We start from the raw sequence: 20,530 nt of genomic DNA on the forward strand, positions 1-20,530 counted from the left end.
ACAGCAGTGTCTGCCAAATGTTGTCTTCCTAGTGTTGAGGTAAGTAGTCTCTGTATCAGGTAACATTTTGGATGTGTGATGCAAAAATGCATCAGTGGGTCCAATTCTTGTCAGCAATAATCTGTGTTAATAGAAAAGCTGTGTCCTCATCAAGTGCTTGTCAGCTGGTATCTCTGGAAAGGTAGTGTCTAGTAATTTCCTGGAAGTTTCTTGCTTTGCTCCTCTCTCTCTTCCCTTTTTACTATCCCTCCAGTAGTGGAATCTGCAACAGCGATTTTTAGCCAGGATGTATTAATTGGGGTTCTCCAGAGAAACAGAACCACACTGTGCGAGTATGTGTATGTGTCTGTGTTTGTGAGAGAGGGAGAAAGGGAGAGAACGAGATTGACTGGTTGATTATAAATAATTGGCTTATGCAAATATGGAGGCCAAGTCCCAAGATCTGCAGGTGGCAGGCTGGAGACCCAGGGAGCGGGTGAGGTAGATCCAGTCCAAACTTTGCAGCTTGAGACTCATAAAGGCAGGAAAAGCCCACTGTCCCAGCTAATAGGCAGAAGTTCCATTATTCTCAGCAGGGTCAGCCTTTTTGTTCAGTTCAGGCCTTCAGTTGATTGTACGAGGGCTACTCACATGAGAGAGGAAATCTTCACTCAGTCTACTGAGTTAAATGTTAACTCATTCAGAAACAGAGACACGCCCATAATAATGTTTGACCAAATTTCTGGGTATCCCGTGGCCATGTCAAGTTGACACATAAAGTTAATTATCACACTGGGTGATCCCCCCTCACCATGGTGACATTTAGCAGTGTGGAGATATTTGTCACAACCGGGTGGGCTAGAAGAAGGTTGCTGCTGGCATCTAGTGGGTAGATAAATCAGGGGTACTCTGAACATCCTACAGCACAGATTATAGCCCCCACAACAAAGAATTGTCCAGCCAAAATGTCAGTGGTGCCAAGAATTAAATTTCTATTTGTATTAACTTTATCCCATCTTTTCAAAGATAAAAATGTGATTATTAAAAATTGTAGATGTATTAAGCAACAGGACTGTCTAAAATCTACTCATATAATCTTTGAATTAAACAATTGTGTCCCTAATAAGTTCTCTGTGAAATTAAAATGTGATCATAAGTTGTAATTTGTATAAATATTTAATTTGGCCAAAAGGTGGCACCAGTGTACCTTTTAAAAGCCTTTCACATAGCTTTGACTAGGCTGATAAAGGTCCCTCTAGTCAAGGCTATGGTCTTTCCAGTGGTCATGTATGGATGTGAGAGTTGGACTATAAAGAAAGCTGAGCGCCGAAGAATTGATGCTTTTGAACTGTGGTGTTGGAGAAGACTCTTGAGAGTCCCTTGGACTGCAGGGAGATCCAACCAGTCCGTCCTAAAGGAAATCAGCCCTGAATATTCATTGGGAGGACTGATGCTGAAGCTGAAACTCCAATACTTTGGCCACCTGATGCAAAGAACTGACTCATTGGAAAAGACTTTGATGCTGGGAAAGACAGAAGGCAGGAGAAGGGGACAACAGAGGATGAGATGGTTGGATGGCATCACTGACTCAATGGACATGAGTTTCAGCAAACTCCAGGAGATGGTGAAGGACAGGGAAGCCTGGTGTGCTGCATTCCATGGGGTCGCAAAGAGTCGGACATGACTGAGCGACTGAACTGAACTTTATGCTCAAATTTGGCATCACTATTTAATTCAAATTTATTTAGTACTTAGCATCTTTGGGATTTTGTCTCACTTTATAGAGTCAAGATTAATGAGAAGCTTCCTAGCATTCCCTAATATATTAGGTACTGAAATATATTGACATCCTGCTTTGATCAAGATGCTCCCAATTTACCTGTATAGCAGCAGGTAACTTGAAAATATCATTTAGTATGCTTCTTATATCAATAATTTCTAAGGATGCTTGTAAGTCTTTAACATTAAGTGAAAGTGTTAGTTGCTGAGTCATGTATGACTCTTTGCGATCCCATGGAATGCAGAATACCAGGCTCCTCTGTCCATAGAATCCTCTAGGCAAGAACACTGGAGTGGGTTGCCATTTCCTTCTCCAGGGGATCTTCCCAACCCAGGGATCAAACCCGGGTCTCCTGTATAGCAAGCAGATTCTTTACCATTAAGCCTTAGGCATTTTAGTCTCAATCACATTTGTTCCTTTAATCAGGCACCAAACTCAGTTTTTAGTGTTCTGATGGGTTAGTAGATAAATCCAGGGACATATGAGTAAATACTTCCTAGTTTCTTACCTTTTGTTTCTTTCCTTCATATGCACAGCCAGTGAGGTTAGCCTGTATATTATTTTCTGGAACTTACTTTATTTTCAACTGTGATTTAACAACTGACTTTCTAAGGGTGTTCTTTTTCCGTCTTCATTTGCTTCCTTCCAGCCAGTTTCATTCTCTGAGTAGGCTGAGACATTCTCTCATAGAGTTCTTGTGCCTTCCAGTGCTGAGTGAATGCAGGCTACCCTTTCCTCTCCACCGTTTCTGCTTGCAGTAGTGCTATTAATATTATCCTTGGGCTTTGTGCCTCATCACTAAATACTTCTCTTACATTTATTTTACAACTGATTAACCAGCTTGGACAATGAACCTGCTTCCTCCCAGACAAATTCTCTTCCAGTGTTTATTTATATAATGTTGAAATAAAAGATCTTCCTTTAAGCTGCTAGAAATCTTGGTGTCCTTTCATGTCAGAAATCTGAAGGAACAGCAGTGCTATGTGAGGGCTGCTCTGTACAGCAGTCCTGGCTCTCTTGGGAAGTGGAGGAGAAGCTTGTGCAAGAAGGAGGCCTTCGTCATCTGAAGTCACCTGTTGTATGATCTATGTTATTACTCAGTTTCGAGAAGGTTCATGTTAGATTCTTGCGGACCAAACAGGCCCTTGAGGAATGAGATCTTATGAATTTAGCTCTGCCACATTTTTCTGTAAGGGAAGCCATATGGTACTTAGTCCAAACCATATGTAGGTAAGTATCTAATTCTTAAAAAATAGTTTTTTTTTATAACTGGCATTTGTACCAAGTGCCTTGTAGGGAGGAAAATCTAAAGAACCTATGGTGTGGTTCTTTAGGAAAAGAATACAACATTTGCAGAGATAAGAGAAAAGGTTTTGAAATGCAGACCAAAGGTTCCAGTGGAGTGCATCTCAAAAAGATTTTTTTACTGGACCAGTTCTCATTTCCCACACTGCCCTTCTTTTACATATGTGCACACAGTCCATGCTATGAGCTCAGTGGTACCTGTCATCTATCACAGCATTTCAAAATTTGGGAGGAAAGGCATATAAATGGAGAACACCTTTTTTAAATGCTGAACGTCTCCTGTTTCACTGTTAACCACAGTTTTTCAGATTTCTCCAGTTGATGGTTAGCTTCAGACCCACCATGTAGAGCCATGCAAATTATGCACAATAACACTAGGGGGCGCCACTCACCAAATGCATACTTCTGGCGTTAGGCTTGCAGTTTGCACAGCTGTGCGGGGCAGCCCTGTCTTTCCTTATCCTGATTTAGATGTTCAATTTAAGAAGCCCTTATTTTGAATTTCTGCAGCAAGTGACAGTTTTCACTTGTCTAGCCAGGAAATTATATTAAACTAAAATACACAGGTGGTATAAAGAACAATGAAGAAAAAATGAATACTCCCTAGGTGACTCAATCATGTGTTTGTTAAAATTTGTAGAACTGTGCACCTGTAGAACAGGGTGGATTTTACTGTATGTAAATTACACCTTAATGAAGAAAAGATTAAGACCACCCAGATAAATATAGAAAAGTCTTAAAGTTTAATGAGCCATAATGATTATCATTCACTATTAATCCTTCCATGGGTCAGAAGAAAAAAAAAAAACAACCACCATCTAGACATTAAGAGTACAGAGAAAAACTCATGAAACTAAAAAGGTGATTCTGAAATTCACTCAAATCAGACAAATTACTGATGAGGCTGTGGCACATCTGGATAAAAGATCAAAAACTCAGGTGGAGTTTTTCACCTGAATTGAATTGTGAGTGACCAATTATTTTGGCATTTGGTGCATCTCAGCTTTACACAGAGGACAACTAGTCATTCCGATCAGGGAGATAGAAACATGAGTTTCAGTTGACCTGTTTAAAGGAGAGGTGATACTCTGTTTTTATACTACAAATGGCTGTTCCACATGGAACCTCTGCATTGTAGTTTATATATGAAGATATTTGATTGACTTGAGCATACACACCTGTAGCTGCATTAGTCATGACTGTGACTGATCACAGATGTGGTCCAGAAGCCCGCTTGTCACTGTACTGACCAGACCTTCCTGTGACCTGCAGATACCATATGGATTTGGGATTCAAAGGTTTGAGTACAAGTATACAAATGACTGCACCTGCTTTTGTCACTCCTAGACGGAAGAAATGGCCATCCACTCCAGTATTCTTGCCAGGAAAAGTCTATGGATAGAAGAACCTGGTGGGCAATAGTCCATGGAGTTGCCAAGAATGGGATGTGACTGAGCATGCACAAACATCTCTCAGGAGTACAAAATTGGAAGACCTGTTTTTTTGGCCACAGTTATAGCTGAGAAAAGTATAGGAAAAATTTAATCCCAGCCCCAAAATTGCACTGTCATAAAGATCAAGATAGAGCTTCCCAGGTGGTGCTAGTGGTAAAGAACCTGCCTACCAATGCAGGAGATGTAAGAGACGTGGGTTCAGTCCCTGGGTTGGGAAGATCCCCTGGAGAAGGACTTGGCAACCTACTCCAGTATGCTTGCCTGGAGAATCCCGATGGACAGAGGAGCCTGGCAGGCTACAGTCCATAGGGTTGCAAAGAGTTGGAGATGACTGAAGTGACTTAGCATGCATGCAAAGATCAAGATAAGGCCAAAAGTCCTATTTGAGTCTAGCCATGAAACAAATTGTGAAGAAAGTGCATCTAGTCTTGTAAAATGCAGAAACTGCTAGACACTGCTACCATTGCTGTTACGATAAGTTAGAGACAGGTTTAAGTTTAGGAGTTTTCCACCCTAGGAGGCATCCTCCCTTCACCTAGGTTTTTCTTAACTGTTTGTGGTATCTGTGCCCAGCTTTGCTGAGGATTTTCTGTGAATGTATAGTGTGCTCATGTACAGATACATATTTACTCACTCTTTTTCCTAAGTTCAGAAACTTAGCCTCCAATGATCTCAAGCTTCAGGGAAAAAAAGGTATGTACTTCACAAAGTGATTGGGGGCTCCAGACTTAGCATAAAGGGGAGAATTGCCTGTGAGGACAAGTGTTGCAAAAGGTTATGTACTGTTCTCTTAAATTAGAAAGATGTGACTTAATAAAAAATTTTAATTCCACAAAGCGTGAAATATTAAATACCGTATATACAGTGTACATTAACAAGACATTTTACTTCAGAACTAAGTTTAGTTTTAGGACTTTTAAGATGTTATCAACTTTAAATTGATCCCAAGGTTTGAAAAGCACATTCTTTCCTAGAGCCTAATTATTGTCATTGGTCTGTGCTTCAGAAAAACAGGGTTGTCAGTGTTTAGGGAAGAAAACTGGTGTCTTAGTAAACAGAACCTTTGAAACATCCAGCTTTAGCAGGCACCATCTGAATAAGCATTTTTTTGCATCAAGGTTGCTTAGTTATTTGGTAACCATATAGATTATTAACAATGTGTCAGTTAATACAGAAAATACAAGAACAGCAAGAGATGAAAGCAAGTGCACTTCTGTCAGGCTCATAGATGGCATCACAGTCAGAATTGCCCTTTAGGTGGAATTATTTCAGTGAAACTGAATTCAAGTTCATGGTGTTTTCTTTCTCTTTGCTGGAGGTGGGCTCTTTTAGGCATGTCATCATAAAATCTGGCCAACACTCAGCAGAGCAAAACTTTTGGTGGTGCTAACTCAGTTTCCGTCTGTGATCTTTATGGTTTTAGGAAATTAATGTACTATACCATGTTTCTCTTAAAAGACCTGGGTAAATAAACATGAACCAATATCACATTTATTTTATATTAATATTCAGTACATATTATTAATTCAGATTAAAACTTTTTTACAGAGTATTATTTCTTTAATATTTGCATCTGATCCACAGTAATATAGTACTAATTTTAATGAGAAATACAAATTAGAACTTTTGCTTTCATAATAGCTCATCCAATTAACATTTTTACAGACAAAGAACTACTATAAATATGTAACATTGTGCAGGCTTTTTTCCTGCACCTGTTCACAAATCAGAAGGAATATCCTTTAAAACTACTTAGAAACCAAATGCTATCAAGCTGCCCCTGTACTTATATGACCATCTCCCCACACCTGACAACATGAATTCCTCTCTTTGGTCTCCCCCACAGTGCATCACAGTGCTCGTCCCTGTGGCTCTTTCCTTAACCCTGGTCCCAGTTTCAGTTGCTGCTGTTTCCCAGGTTGGGCTTTTCAAGGGCAGAGAGCCTGTCCCCTTTATCAGTGTTTGGGATGTGTCATACCCAAAACATTGAATACATTGAATTCAACCTAAATTTAAGTAGTTGCTTTCTGTTAAATTTTTTGTTAACTAAGGATTACAAAAAAATCTTTTCAAAAATGTACCATAAAATGTACTATATACTGAAAATTCGAATTCTGTATACTAAGAAACTGTAAGTTACACAATAAAACATCACAGGAATTTGAACCTAAAGAACTCTAAACCTTAAATAAAGATCTTTAAAAATGCAGAAAGGGCAGACAGAGAAGTCCACCCCTAATGTATTGAGTATCAGGTGAAATTAAAAAGCAGACTTCACACATCTGAATAAAGTTGACATTAAGAGGATCTCTTCAAACAATAGGATTCTGAAATCTAACAGTTACGTTAAAAATTCTGCTGTAAACTGTCCCCCCCTCAAATTAATTCTTAAACTATAAAAAATAAGGCAACTTGAAGTTAGAAACTTACGGATGAAGTTAACTCTGGATTTTTTGCAGAAGCCAGATTGGACTGGTGCCCTCTCACAATCTGTATTTCTAAAAGCCTTTAGCAGGAAGGTGAGTCACGCATACTGGTGAAATAACGTATTGTCTCAGAAATACATCAATCGAGTGTCTAAGACTTCACTAAATAGTAGACCAATTAAGATCACAAACTTCGTGCTGTCAAATAGATTATCTTCAAAGAAAATTATGCAGACAGTTTTTCTGAAGAACTCTATTTGTGCCACATGCTTATTGTTCTTTGAGGTGGAGGAGGTGGCAGGGAACCTAATTTCTACTTGAATGTTCTTTTGTTTCCTGCTGCCTTTACTTAAATGTTACCAGGGACTATTTTTATACCCTATAAAGTACTTTGAGAAAATGCCAAGTGGCTAGTGCTACACAAAATAGAGAAACTGAATCCCAGCTAATTGATGAATGTTCATTAAAAGCAGCATTTATACCACAGCAAATTTAAAGGAAAATTAATGTTATTAAATTGCATTTTAAGTGATATTTTAATACTATCAAGTGGATGTGAATTGAATAAGAACCTATTTACATTCACTTCATGTCTTACATATAAGGTCAAATTGCTTAAAATAAAAAATATTTTATGAGAGACTCCTAAGTCATCTGATTCTTGATTATTTCTATAAGAGCAAAACAATTTAGATCATCTTAGAATTCACAGTAGTAGAATTTGGCCATGTAGCAGAATAATCAGATTGAGACCAGTGCATTTCTGGATTCCTTTTTCAAACTGGAATCCTACTTACTTAATTCACCAGATATTCTCAATAGAAAAGATGGAGGAGAAACCATTTAAGAATGAATGCAAATAAAGTACACATTTCATCACAAAAACACTCAATTATAATACATTCTAACCAAATATGTATCACACCACAAAGAAAAACAGCAGAAACCTAGGACTACTTAGTCTTAGAAAATATTCATTACACATATTTATCTCACATGTTTTTAAAACTCCCAAATAAATATACCTAAACATTTGAAAATATTTTCAATAACTGGTAAGTGCTATACTTTTTGCTCATTCATGAGAAATTACTAAAAACTTACAATCAAGTATATTAGCTTGAGCCATCCTTGCAGTAAATGAAGGCAGGATTCTTCAAAACTCTGTAAAACGCACCAACTTTAGTCAGTTTTTTTAAAAAAATTGCTCACTTTTAAATATGTAGTTGCTGGTAGCTGTCCAAGTCCATTAGCACCACATATAGTGAATTAAAAAGTATTTTTAGGGAGGATGACTTAGCAGTCTTTCGTTTAAGAGTTATATAATTAAAAGAAATTGATTTCTTGGGTCATGTTTTGAAAGATCCACTTTTCATCTTGCTAAATTGAAGGACTGGTAGTTTCCTTCCCTGCGCTCCCTCCCCGCAAGATTATAAGCATGAAGGGAGGAAAATCTGGGGAAATACTTTTACACTTCAACAAACAATCTTGCTAATAATATCCATTATCTGGTTTAGTTCCAAAGTCACATTCTTCTGCCAGAGGTCTCAATAGGTACTTAAAGGAAGAAACTAGATTCTAAGGGACAAATTAGCACATACTTTCTGTATGCAATCCATAAATAATGCAGGAAGTCACCAGATCGTTTTAAATCATCTAATATACATTCTTTTCTTTAAGAACATACGAATACCTTTAACAAGTACCTTACAACTCAAGTGAAAGTTCTTAGCTATTTCATCTACTTTCAGAGTGACACTGTCACTCAGTAGGGGACTGTACAATGTGAACCCTGACCTGTGAGGTAGGGAAGTGTATTGCAGTCTTATGGCTATTTCACACAAGGAAAGGCTGAAACAATTATTTTTCAAAAAATATGGCAATCACTGAGATCGATGATTTAAATAACTAAATAAAACACTAGCCCTTCTTGCTATATTAAGTTCATTTTTTTGTGTAAGGGATTAGCTGGACTAAGTACTGATGAAAAAGTAAATTTTCAATATTCATGTAAAATGTTTACTGGTGTCTCTCAACACATAGGCACAATGAAAGAATACTACCATTTAAAATATAATGTACTTTAGTAATAACTTTCTACTTTCTATTCAGCTATGTATTTGGCTCATTCTTGAGCAAGCATGAGTAATATTTTCATTAAATTATTGTGATTTCCTAATAAATCACAATCCAACCAGTCCATCTTAGAGGAAATCAGTCCTGAATATTCATTGGAAGGACTGATGTTGAAGCTGAAACTCCAATACTTTGGCCACCTGATGTGAAGAGTTGACTCATTTGAAAAGACCCTGATGCTGGGAAAGATTGAGGGCAGGAGAAGGGGACGACAGAGGATGAGATGGTTAGATGGCATCACCAACTCAATGGACATGAGTTTGAGTAAGTTCCAGGGTTGGTGATGGATAGGGAGGCCTGGCGTGCTGAGTCCATGGGGTCGCAAAGAATCAGACGCGACCGAGCAACTGAACTGAATTGATTGTGATTTCCTAAGACTTTTACTGCCAGGTTGGCTTTGAATCCACTCTCCCCTCTTCAAGGAGAGATTGATGAATATAGTCTCCAGAGATTTAATCTTGCAAGATGAATCCTGTGTCACCTGTGATCACTTGTTACTTGGGAAGTTTGTCTTCTCCTGGATGGAAAATAACATTCCACTTTTTGTTTTTGTTGTTGCTTTTTTTTTTTTTTTAGGTTTTCAGCAGGTGGTCTTGCACAAGTGGATTTACACAGGTCTTTCTGGGGTAGAAGAAAGATGGAGAGGGAAAATGCACTCCCTGTATCCACACCTTTGCACTTGGTAATTACTTGCCTGTTTGAAGTAGTTTGTGAATGGCTTTTGTAAGGAACTTGAGCAAGACTAGAAAACCACTCATGTTTAATCAAACTATATACATATATATTTTGGTTTGCAGTATTGTTTTGAGGTAAGGCTACTGCCTAGGAGTGTAAGTCCTAGGCAGTAGTCTTACTACTATAAATCACACATTCACAAAAACAGTTCACCATATTCATCATTTCAAATAACATAAAAGTGCACTGTAAAAAAAAAGTTGTTGAAAACAGAATGCGATATTAACCTATACACAGTGTTGAACTATCAAAAGGAAACCAGGCTTTGTGACATCAGAGGACATGAAAGAGCTTATGGCATACTGCAAGTATTCATTAAATGTATCTTCTCCCAAGCACTCTAATCTCCAGAAACCATTTTAGCAACTCCCCTGATGTCACTTTTCATTGCAATTTGTACTGACTTCCTCCAATCCAGAAATGGCTGCATTTCAGTGGTAGGGAGGGTTTTATAACTTGATTCATTCTTTAGCACTTGACTTCTAGGTTGGAATTGTGTTGGGTTAAATTCCAGATGCTAAATCTCTCATTTGTTGCTGAAAAAAGAAATGCCACGAATATGTAAAATAATTAACTATTAAGCTTTTGTTTTTCCCTCCCATGATCGTCACTGTAGACGATTGTTTATTGTATTATCATCAGAGGCCATTTCATTAACAAGCTGTTCTATAGACAACTGGATAGCATTCTTGACAAGAGAAGAAGCTGTTTCTATTAAGAGTGTTTCATATTGTTCCGAAGTTCTACCCTCAAAACCACTGTCATTAGCAAAAACCCCTACTTGCTCATTTTCAATTGAAATTAAGAATGGCTTAGGGACATTTTTAGATTTCTTAACATCAAATTCACTGATTTCAGTGTCTGTGATAATAATAGCAATTGGCTCCATTCTTTTGCTTTCTTCTGGTTTGGGTTTTTCTGCAGTGATCTCATTTTCTTGAAAATCCAATTCCTGGCTCAATTCAGTATCTTTTGGCTTACTCTCCTCAACAACAATCTCTCTACTTTCATGCTCCTTCCAATCTGGTCCACTTTCTAGGACACCATTTCTGGCTTCTTCCAGAATTTGTTGATCTGGGACTGCAGATGAGGGAGGAACTTCAGAACCCACTGGGAGCTCCTGTTCTGTGTCCGAAGCTTCCAATGGGCTCACGTGCTGAGGTTGAATGCTTTGTTTTTCCTCAAGCATTTCAGTATCTTTTTCAAGGATTAGAGTTCCTGTTTGAATAGCAGAATGACCCATATCTAACTCAAGTTCTACTGAAATCACTTTCTCTCCAGGAGAAGTTATGCTGTTGTTCACATTTGATTCACAGACCTCATCGTCCCCTTTCTGTGAGACATCTTCCCTTACATCCTGGGGCGACTTGCTCTTTGTTGCCTGGTCATCTGATTGGGTCTGAGTTTTTGTAACCAGATTTTCAGCCTCTTGGACTTTGACACTGCGGTCTGAGTCTTCTATGATTTTGGAGTGATTACTTCTTTTCTCTCCTTTTGAGAATTTTATGCAGGGAATCTTGAGTCTGGATTTTGCCTTTTTCTTAGAAGGATTAGCATCCTCAGCATTGATTTCAGATTGCAGTTTAGCCTTAAAGGGCTTTTGCTGCTTTGAAGACTCTGACCTTTTCCTGCGTGTTACAAGGCGTTTGATTGAGTCCCAGGCCCCGCCAGGGCGCTGTGGCTGATCAGAAGCTCGTCGTGCTTCTGGAGGACACTTCTTTGCTGCATCAGCAGCTTTAGAGCTGGCTTTGGGCTTCATTGCTTTGGCTGCTTTTTTTCTTCTCTTGAAGCAGAGCATCGATGCTTTTTCCTCCTGCCTCTCATCCTGAGGTCTAACTTCTGCTGATCTCGTCTCATCCTTGCTTTCTACTTGTATTTCAGAAACTGTGATCTCCATTTTCACATTACACTTTTCTTCCTCTAGAAAACTATATCGTCTCTTCCTTAGCAGTCTATTATGACAAAAAAGTGGGCAAAAATATCACACCGAGTAAAATTTCTTCCAGATGTAATCATTCCTTTCGTCTTACTCCATATGGTCATTTTAGGTGGTTTCTCCAGTTATACAAATGCCTACATTCTCTGTTGTAATTTCGCTAATTTCTTCATGAAAGCCCTTTTACTGGATAGATTTTTGTTTTATTTAAGGAGCAACCTGATAAGAGAAAAGAGGGATATTTTATTTCACCATCAGTCTATTGTTTTCTATAGAGACTATTTCAGTTGAATGCATATGATTCTACCTGGCATATTTCCCACATACTAATTTACTGAAATGACTGGAGAATAAAAGTTGGGGTTTATTTTTGCCCTATCCAAAAGACTTCATTGTGAATTTATTTTACTCTTTTTTTTGTTGTTGTTGTTAAAACTTCATTTTGGATTACTCTGTAGATCTGTTATTTTATCAGTTCTGGAGTTGTGCTGTTTCTATGAATTGTTTATGTAATTCTCTGAATTGCAAATTAAGAAACAAAAATCACCATCACCACCAAAAACAATAAAAAACAATGAAGAGCAGGGTGATAAGCAAGCTAATGTAGTTTTTTATTACATGCAATAAAGAGTTCTGAAGTTGCAAAGATCTTAGAGATTATTTGAGATTATTCAAGTCAAGCCAGGTGAAAAAACTGAACTCCAGTGTGGGCAGCTGGCCTGTTGAAGGTCTCAGTTAGATGAAGTCAGAGCCAGAGTTAGAACTGAAGACTTTGACTCTCTAATGTTCTTTCCAGTATACCATAAGGTTTCTGTTCTAAAAATGTATGTTCCATGAAGGAGGTGCTACTTTTCATACATGCTCGTGGGAAATTTAACATTACTGTCATTCTCTACTTGTAAATTTGTTTGTATAATTTTAACATTTTTTTCTAAGTATCTGCTGTTCAAACATTTTCTATAATGAGCACATAGTTGAAGGTCAGAGTGAATGATGATAAAACAGTTGACATTTATTGAGCAATTCCTATGTATTAGGAAGTGCTAAGCACTTTTATATACATCTCTAATCCTCCCACATTAGAGGAGGTGGTGCTATCACCATCTACAGATGAAGAAATCTAGGCCTAGATAGGTTAAGTAACTTGCTCTAGATTATACGGCTAGTTGATAACAGAGCTCAGATTCAACCCAAGATTGCCTGTTTTCAAAGCTTGTCCTCTGAAACTGGGCTTTAAGAGTTTCATCAGAAAAATGAATTGTTTGGAGATCCTAATCTGCACTAGACTCACTAGTCAAAAAATTTTAAAACTGCTTAATGGTCATGTAACCATAATGTAACCCATCGACTCATAACTGAACCAAGACTCAGAATGAGTTCTTGCTATTTTAAAATCAAGCTTTTGAAATTCTTTGTATTTTATTATCTTGGCTCTGGAACTAATCTGAAAGCCAAAAATAAGTTGATAAGATATGCAATTTGCAAACTAATTAGTGACATAAATATAAAGGTATATTTTAAAATCAATCCACAGAGTGGTATGAGGGTACCAATGAACAGAGATGTGAGGTGGTCACCTAACAAAAATCCTATGAATTTTAGATGGATGTCCTAAAATAAGCAAAGGGACTCTTTCTTTGTACTGTTTTTTGTTTGTTTTTTAATGTAAATCCTTCACTGTTGAAGGTTTATTTGGGTAGCCCTTGATTCCATGAACCATAGAAGGAACTGGAACTCTGAAAATCAGTTCATCATCTAAGTAAATATCCTCTTAGGTTGAGTCTTTTTTTTTTTTTTTAGGTTGAGTCTTATATACTCCATTCCTCTGACAGAAAGACAGTCATCCTACAACAATGACGAAACTAAAATATGAACATTTTTACAATGTCCCTCCTCATATGCTTCCAAACACAAGAACCACAGCTGATTATAGCTCTTTAAATCCCCTCCCTTCTTGTGAATTCTCAGCGCCTGAGAGTTTTTATTAACCAGAGGATGTAGAGCCAATAGAAATATCGAAATTAGACCATGTTTAGAAATGTATCATTTGAAATTATCCTAGATTGCCCAAAGACAACTGCTTGAGAAGCTCACTTGAATGTATATCAGATGAAGAAATACAACAAATATCCAAATAAAACCTAACTGAAATGGGGAAGGTGCAGGGCAGCGACACTAAAACTTTGCATAACACTAAGCTGCAACTGATTCGTCCTTAACCTGCGCAGATGGTTTTATCGCCTCGGCAATCTTAAAGTCCCTGTTATAATTTCCTGATAGAACCGCAAGTTTACTGCCACAGAAAATACCCCTCCCCATATTCCCGTGAGCAGAGAAGCAGCCGCTCTCTGGGGAAAGTAGTGAGTCTCTCCCATCTCCCGGTGCTGACAGCGAAGCTTCCTCCTGGAGGAAGGCGTCTCTCCTTCGCCTAGATTGTGCCTTTGGCAGGAGCCAGAGCGCAGGAGAAAGTACTCAAAAAGGAAAATGCTGGGGCGTGGAACAGGTAACCCAGCTTCAAGTTCTCTGCACAATGATAATGGCCAGGATCCCCACACCATATTTCCCCCCAAAAGGGCAAGGAATGAAAAGCTATCAGCAACACCTGCTCCTAGGAGGAGATGTAACACGAAGAGGTGGGCGGATAGAGCCAATGAGGGTCGCTCTGGCTGGAGATGTCTGCGGACAAATGACCTTCCTGATTCTCACCCTGGCCGCCTTGGGTGGTCCAGCGGGCACCTCCCGCCTACTCTGCCGCACAGGCGATCAGCGGACCGGACACCTGCCCGCACCCTCTGCCCCGCAACCTCCTCGCCTTCCTCACTTACCGCGGGGTCCCTGGCCGACGCAGAGCTGGACGCCGGGGCACGCGGAAGCCACGGTCGCACCGGGAGCCAGCAGCCCTCTGCAGAGGGACCGCAGCCCCGCGGCGCCCCCTCCCCAGAGCGCGGGGACCGACAGGCGGCGGCACCAATGCGCGCGGAGGGGGCGGGCGCGGGGCGGGGCCGGGCTGGGGGCGGTGGGGCGGTGAGGGTAGCAGATCCAGAGGTCTCTCCATCTAGCAGCTCGCCCGGCCGCTGAGACGCCGACCGTCGCGCTTCCAGCCTGGCGGCAATCCCCGCCGCGCGACCTCACTGGGGCCAACGAGAGCGAGCCGGCAGATGGGGAAGGGACCCGGGTCAAAAGCCTCCTCTATTTTTTTCTCAGAGCAAAGTAGTTAAATCCAATTTTGAATGACACGCATCCCATTATAAATCCCCGCACTGAATATTTAAGTCACAGCATACAGCACATTTTAAAAGTAGGATTCAAAACTTTGCAGTGAACCTTGTTTGGAGAGAAAATGACATGTGAATTGAGAGAGAAAGAGAGAGAAAAACAAAACAAAACAAAAACCTCATTACACCCAAACCCACTCCTGGGAAAGTTTTGGATATCAAGGTTCACGGCCAAAGGGTTTCAGAACCTCAAGACATAGTAGGCTCTTCTCTCCCTAAGTGTCTAGATGTGATGTGAAGTCGCTCAGTCGTGTCTGACTCTTTGCGACCCCATGGACACCAGGCTCCTCCGTCCATGGGATTTTCTAGGCAAGAGTATTGGAGTGAGTTGCCTTTTCCTTCTGCAGGGAACTTCCTGACCCAGGGATTAAACCCAGGTCTCCTGCATTGTAGACAGACGCTTTACCGTCTGAGCCACCAGGGAAGTCAGTGCTTAGAAGGCGGGTAGAAATGATCCAATCTGTGTGCTGAACGCAGTTCAGAACGCAGGAACCCGGCTTCACCCATCCTTTATACCTTGTATAGATTTCCAAGATTAAGTGGCTTACAAGTTACCCGTGTTTCCCTTCAGTATGTTCCTAGGTGTCTGCTTAACCTTGTCCCTCTCAGTTAAGTGGAGGGTGGAGAACTGGAGCCCTGTTCCTCACAACTCCAGTCCTGATCAGAGCAAGGGTACTGGCATTATCTACTCTCCTGCCTGACTGGAGGGTAGATTCAGTTTAGCTGTTGTGTATTTTGACACATTTTGAGTCTTTATTTACAGATTCTTAAACTTTAGTGAAAAGCACCATAAGCATTTATTTGAATACATAATCCATTGTGTGCTATATATTAACACCAATGAAAGGTGTTGCAGTGAGTGACTTGCTTTGGGTTTAATATGACATACAAGGGCACTCCTGGGAGCTCCAGAGGTGAGGTCCTCCAGGATGCTCAGCTCCTCTCTCCTCCTCTGGCCCCTCCCATGCACACCCCCAGATGAAGAACTCATTAAGATGGAGGGAAGAATTTCTGAAAAGTAGTTGTACTTACCTTTTTTCTTCTATAGGATCATGATACTTTATAGGTAAACCTCAGTTACCCATTTGGGGATGTTTTTCCAGGAATATATTTTACTTTTGTTAAGATTCTATAGCTTTATCTGAGACTTATTAAGCAAAGAACTATTAGCACACAAAGGTAAAGCTGAATCTAATCTGTCAAGATCTTAGAGACAAAAGCTGTAAAACAGGAAAATCCATAAGCATTTATAAGCACCAATTTATAGTAGTTATAATTAAGAGTTCAATTTCTTTGTTTATTCAGCAAATATATGTGAAGATGTCTCAGATGGGTTACTGACCCTGCTGTTAGTTTTGAACTTTAAACAAATCAAAAGAAATCCATGTCATTCATAACTAACTGAGATGCTATTATTGAGATACAAATTTTCCTAAATCTAGCAGATTTGGGAGTTTGCAGCAATTTCAAGCAAAAATAAGATGAGCTTATCTAGATGAAGACAGGGTGGAATAGCTGTCTTATTAGGAAGTAACTGGAAATGAAATAAGCAACAGATTAAAACAATAAAGGTCATCTTAATGACATAGATCTTATTCCATGTGCTTTTCTTAAAAAAAAAATACTGAAAAGTGGTTTGGGGTGAGAGGTGAATTGATTTTGTATTTGAAGGGCAGATTTCTTTAAGGTGTATTACATATAACTCATCTCCAACCTCCAAGACACACACAGTATAGAATCATAAATAAAATACTGTATTGTGGTTTTTCTTTAGAATGTAACTAGAACCCAATGCTAAGTCAGAGTTTCAAAAAATATATCCAGTACCTCATACATGAAAGAAACCTGTCATCCTTGAACTCATTTAAGTGACAGTTAGTAAGTGAACCCGTATCATTGTCTGCTATTCCATTAGTAGCTTTTTATTATATAATGAGAAACAGGCTCTAAATATATCTTCAATCTGATGAGAAATTACCCTATCTTGTTAATATCACCAGATACAGTGTGCCAATAAAATCGCTTATTTATCTGATCTCTACAGATGATACCATTTCTCCCATTCTAGTCCCTATCCACCCCACAGTCTGGGTCTGCAGTTACCAAAAATGGTTTATAACTCCTTGGTAATAATTCTTACATGTTATGAGACCTCCTGGGAATAAGCCCTCCACTTCCCTTCCCCGGTACACCATTAAATGAATATGGCTGCAGCTCTCTGCTGGTTTGATCTGTTTCCGGACACCACCAGGGTTGCCCCAGCCAATGTAAACTCGACACTAATTCTGCTGCAATCTGCTTTACTTGACAGCACATAAACATTTTCTTCCTTGAATTGAGAATGTATATACATCTTCATTGCACAGCAAGCCTCTGAGGTGCAGATCGGAGGAGATGCAATCTGTTTATCAGTAACATTAAAATATAGGGAGGGAAACCATTAACCACTCAGGGTCAGAGCAGGGACAGGGAGGTCAGTGATCTTGAAGGATGCCTAGGCCCAAAGGAAAGACACTAGTCCTTCTCTGGCTACACACACTATTCCAAGGCCACTAATGCTTGGCAGTAAGACTTTTTTTTTTTGGCAGTAAGTCTTGAGTTCAGGTCTTCAGATAGCCTGCAGTTATTTTTTGTTCTTTATGCCTTCTCTTGACCTTCAAATACTGGGTAAAAAAACTATTTATTGTACTGAAAGTGAGTTGCTCAGTCGTGTCTGACTCTTTGTGACCCCAAGGACTATACAGTCATTCTCTAGGCCAGAATACTGGAGTGGGTGGCCATTCCCTTCTCCAGAGGATCTTTCCAACCCAGGGATCGAACCCAGTTCTCCCACATTGCAGCTGAGCCACCAGGGAAGCCCATTTATGTATTAGGGCTTTGTTTATAATCTTTGTCTTCCCACTAGTTGTGTTCAGTATTTCTAGAAATTATTAAAGATTAAGCCCACATGGCTGGGGCTTCCTTGGAAGTCCAGTGGTTAGGACTCTGTGGGTTCCACTGCAGGGGCCACGAGTTTGATCCCTGGTTTGGGAACTAAGACCGCACAAGCTGTGCAGCACAGCTAAAACACATATACGACAAACAAAACCCACATGGCTTTTGGTGATACGAGAAAGCCTAAATTTTTAAAGATGATCTTCAGGTCACCTAGACTAACAATACACTGCTTTACTCTCTTGTTTACAAACTGAATTCCCAGCAGGTCCCATTCCAGATGAGGTTTTATAGGACATTAAAAAAAAAAACCCACTGGAAATAGTGAACTCTGTGCAGACGGCCCCAGGGATGCTTTCTAACAGGAACTGACATCACTGAGTGTGTATGATGCGCCAGGAAGCGTGCAAGGCGTGATGGAGCTGGGGCTCTGTGCTTTGACCCCCTCTGCCATATGCCTATGCTGTCATTTCTTTAGACTGTGAAACTGACAGTATTACAACATTGATATGAACAACCTAGGGGATTAAAAATAATAAAACCAAGGACACCAGGAAAAACACTGCTCTGCAATGCTAACTGTGCAGCACTGGCACCAGTGTGGATGTGACATCTTCTGGAAGGGCCCAATGCAGGAAGAGAAAGGGGAAAGAGAAGGAAAAATGGCACAACAGAGATGGACGATAAACAAAGAGAAGGGAAAACATTTGAGGGGGAAAAAACATCCTGTAGGGAGGGCTAGAGAGCTCAGGCACAGGGTAGAAGCTAAATAATCATTCGCAGAGCCAAAAGAGCCATCCTACGGTTAATACTGTATAACCATCCTTCCTGAGGACTTTTAAAAATGAATGATGCTGGGGGCTTCCCTGGTGGTCCAGTGCCTAGGACTCTGAGCTCCCAATGCAGGGGGCCCAGGTTTGATCCCTGGTCCGGGAACCAGATCCCACATGCTGCATCTAAGACCTGGCAAAGCCAAATAAATAAATAAATAAATAATATATACATTAAAAAGAATGGTTCTGAAGCTGTGATAGCAATGGGAATTCTAAGGAAGTTCAGGATAAAAACCTATATAAGCAATACTTTCTCAGAGTTAAAAAAAAAAAAAAGGCAATATTTTGGGCTTCCCTGGTGGTCCAGTGGTTACGACTCCAAGCTTCCAGAGCAGACGGCATGGGTTCAATCCCTGGTTGGGGAGGTTTCACATGCACACAGTGTAGCAAAAGAAAAAAAAAAAAAAAAAAGTAGTTCCCCAAAAACTAGACTGACTGACTGACCAAGGCAATGAGGCCAAGAAAGCATTAAAAAAAAAAAACAACAACTCTCTCTCTATACACATATATATATGTACATGACAAAAAGGCATGTTCTCCAAATTCCATTTCTCCCTCAGCCCTCTAAGGAGGTCTCCTTATTATGTGTCCTCCCAGAAACACACAAGCACGCACGCATCGTTCCCCCTTTAAACACAACGTATCCTAAGGTACACACTAGCACTTGCTGCTTCTGTTGTGGCAGAGGTCTCCCAGATCACAGGGGAAAGCAGAGCTAAGGCAACAGACTGTTAAATGCTACAATTTCTATTTGAACACGGAGACTGAAAAATTATTTACTTTTATTCCAGGGATTCAGTAAGGTAATTAGACGTGTACATGATTCAGGTTAATTTATACACAATGATGCAAATTAAAACTGAAGAAAGGCTTCTGGGGAAACTCCCACTACTCATTTCAGAAGACCTTTGGGGGCAGGGACTGACTTCTCTTGATTTCCCCACACTTCCTGACAGGAAGCCTGAATAAACAGCAGCCAGACTTTCAAACCAGCTTCTTGAAGACGGACAATCTAGAAAGACAAAGAGACAAGAAACAGTTTTCTCTAAGCACTGAAATATCTCCTCTTCCTGTCCACACCACACCATCATCTTCTACCGCTGCTGAAGTTGTTAACACTGACCTCCTTCCTCACCGTCAACACTTCTGTCCACAGACCTGAAAACAACGTACAGGATTTACACTATGGCTGTGCGAATACTGTCTAAGTCCAGACCAAGGATGTGTAAGTCCAGACCAAGCATGGGCCATGACAACATTTCCAACGTCACACATGCCTCCTGAAGAACAGTGCTTCCCCAGCACCAAGCACAGGTGTCTGTGCTTCTGTGACAACCATCCGTACAGCTGCCTAGATGATAGCCATGGTTGGCTTCCACCTGGACCCTGACTTTCTTAGACAATGTGAGAGCCTTTCTTTTGCATAATTACCCTTTTGACACCCTTAGCTCTCTTTAGTCTTTCCTCCCTCCTTCTATTGCATCTGGGACTTGTAACTCTGGGTCACTTGCAGTCCTCAGGACTCCCCTTCATTAAGTCCAGATTAAGATTTGATCTTCTGAAAACCATGTCTTCCTTTGTCCTGGTTTGGTCCTCATTTTGCTGGAGTAAACTGCTAAATCCCTTCCGAGGAAGGGACGTGGGAGCAGCAAGCCTGCGCCTGTCTGAGAACACCTGCACAGTTTTAGTGGACTGTAAATACAGGTGGAAAGTCACCTTTCCTCATGAGTGTGGAGG

General features: G+C 40.1%; 3 protein-coding genes across 10 annotated transcripts in view; 1 reads left to right on the forward strand and 2 right to left on the reverse strand.

The window, feature by feature from the left end:
* Nucleotides 1-14,562, forward strand: part of ZBTB25 (zinc finger and BTB domain containing 25) — a 36,719-nt gene extending 22,157 nt beyond the window's left edge. Inside the window, exons 4-7 of one of the 7 annotated variants that reach the window (XM_070377732.1) lie at nt 5-39; nt 5,166-5,211; nt 6,978-7,037; nt 9,657-9,784. In XM_070377732.1, the coding sequence (XP_070233833.1) occupies nt 5-39; nt 5,166-5,211; nt 6,978-7,030 (134 nt within the window). In that variant the 3' untranslated portion in view covers nt 7,031-7,037; nt 9,657-9,784. Of the gene's footprint in view, nt 1-4; nt 40-1,259; nt 6,476-6,977; nt 7,038-9,656; nt 9,804-13,551 lie in introns of those variants that run through there. The other 6 variants (XR_011465616.1, XR_011465615.1, XM_070377731.1 and 3 more) reach the window with 6 other exon arrangements.
* Nucleotides 10,405-14,672, reverse strand: AKAP5 (A-kinase anchoring protein 5). Its single transcript, XM_005898250.3, has 2 exons — nt 14,577-14,672; nt 10,405-11,970 (listed from the first exon to the last, which is right to left on the reverse strand). The coding sequence occupies exon 2, from the start codon at nt 11,710-11,712 to the stop codon at nt 10,423-10,425; it is 1,290 nt and encodes a 429-aa protein (XP_005898312.1). The 5' UTR covers nt 11,713-11,970; nt 14,577-14,672; the 3' UTR covers nt 10,405-10,422.
* Nucleotides 14,673-19,558: 4,886 nt separating this feature from the next.
* The window catches only part of MTHFD1 (methylenetetrahydrofolate dehydrogenase, cyclohydrolase and formyltetrahydrofolate synthetase 1), a 60,626-nt gene continuing 59,654 nt past the window's right edge, over nt 19,559-20,530 (reverse strand). For both annotated transcript variants that reach the window (XM_005898251.2, XM_070377725.1), the window contains exon 28: nt 19,559-19,805. The gene's annotated coding sequence lies outside the window, so the exon portion shown is untranslated. The remainder of the gene's footprint in view (nt 19,806-20,530) is intronic.

Source organism: Bos mutus, chromosome 10, assembly GCF_027580195.1.
Source record: "Bos mutus isolate GX-2022 chromosome 10, NWIPB_WYAK_1.1, whole genome shotgun sequence".
Classification (NCBI taxonomy): Eukaryota; Metazoa; Chordata; class Mammalia; order Artiodactyla; family Bovidae; genus Bos; species Bos mutus.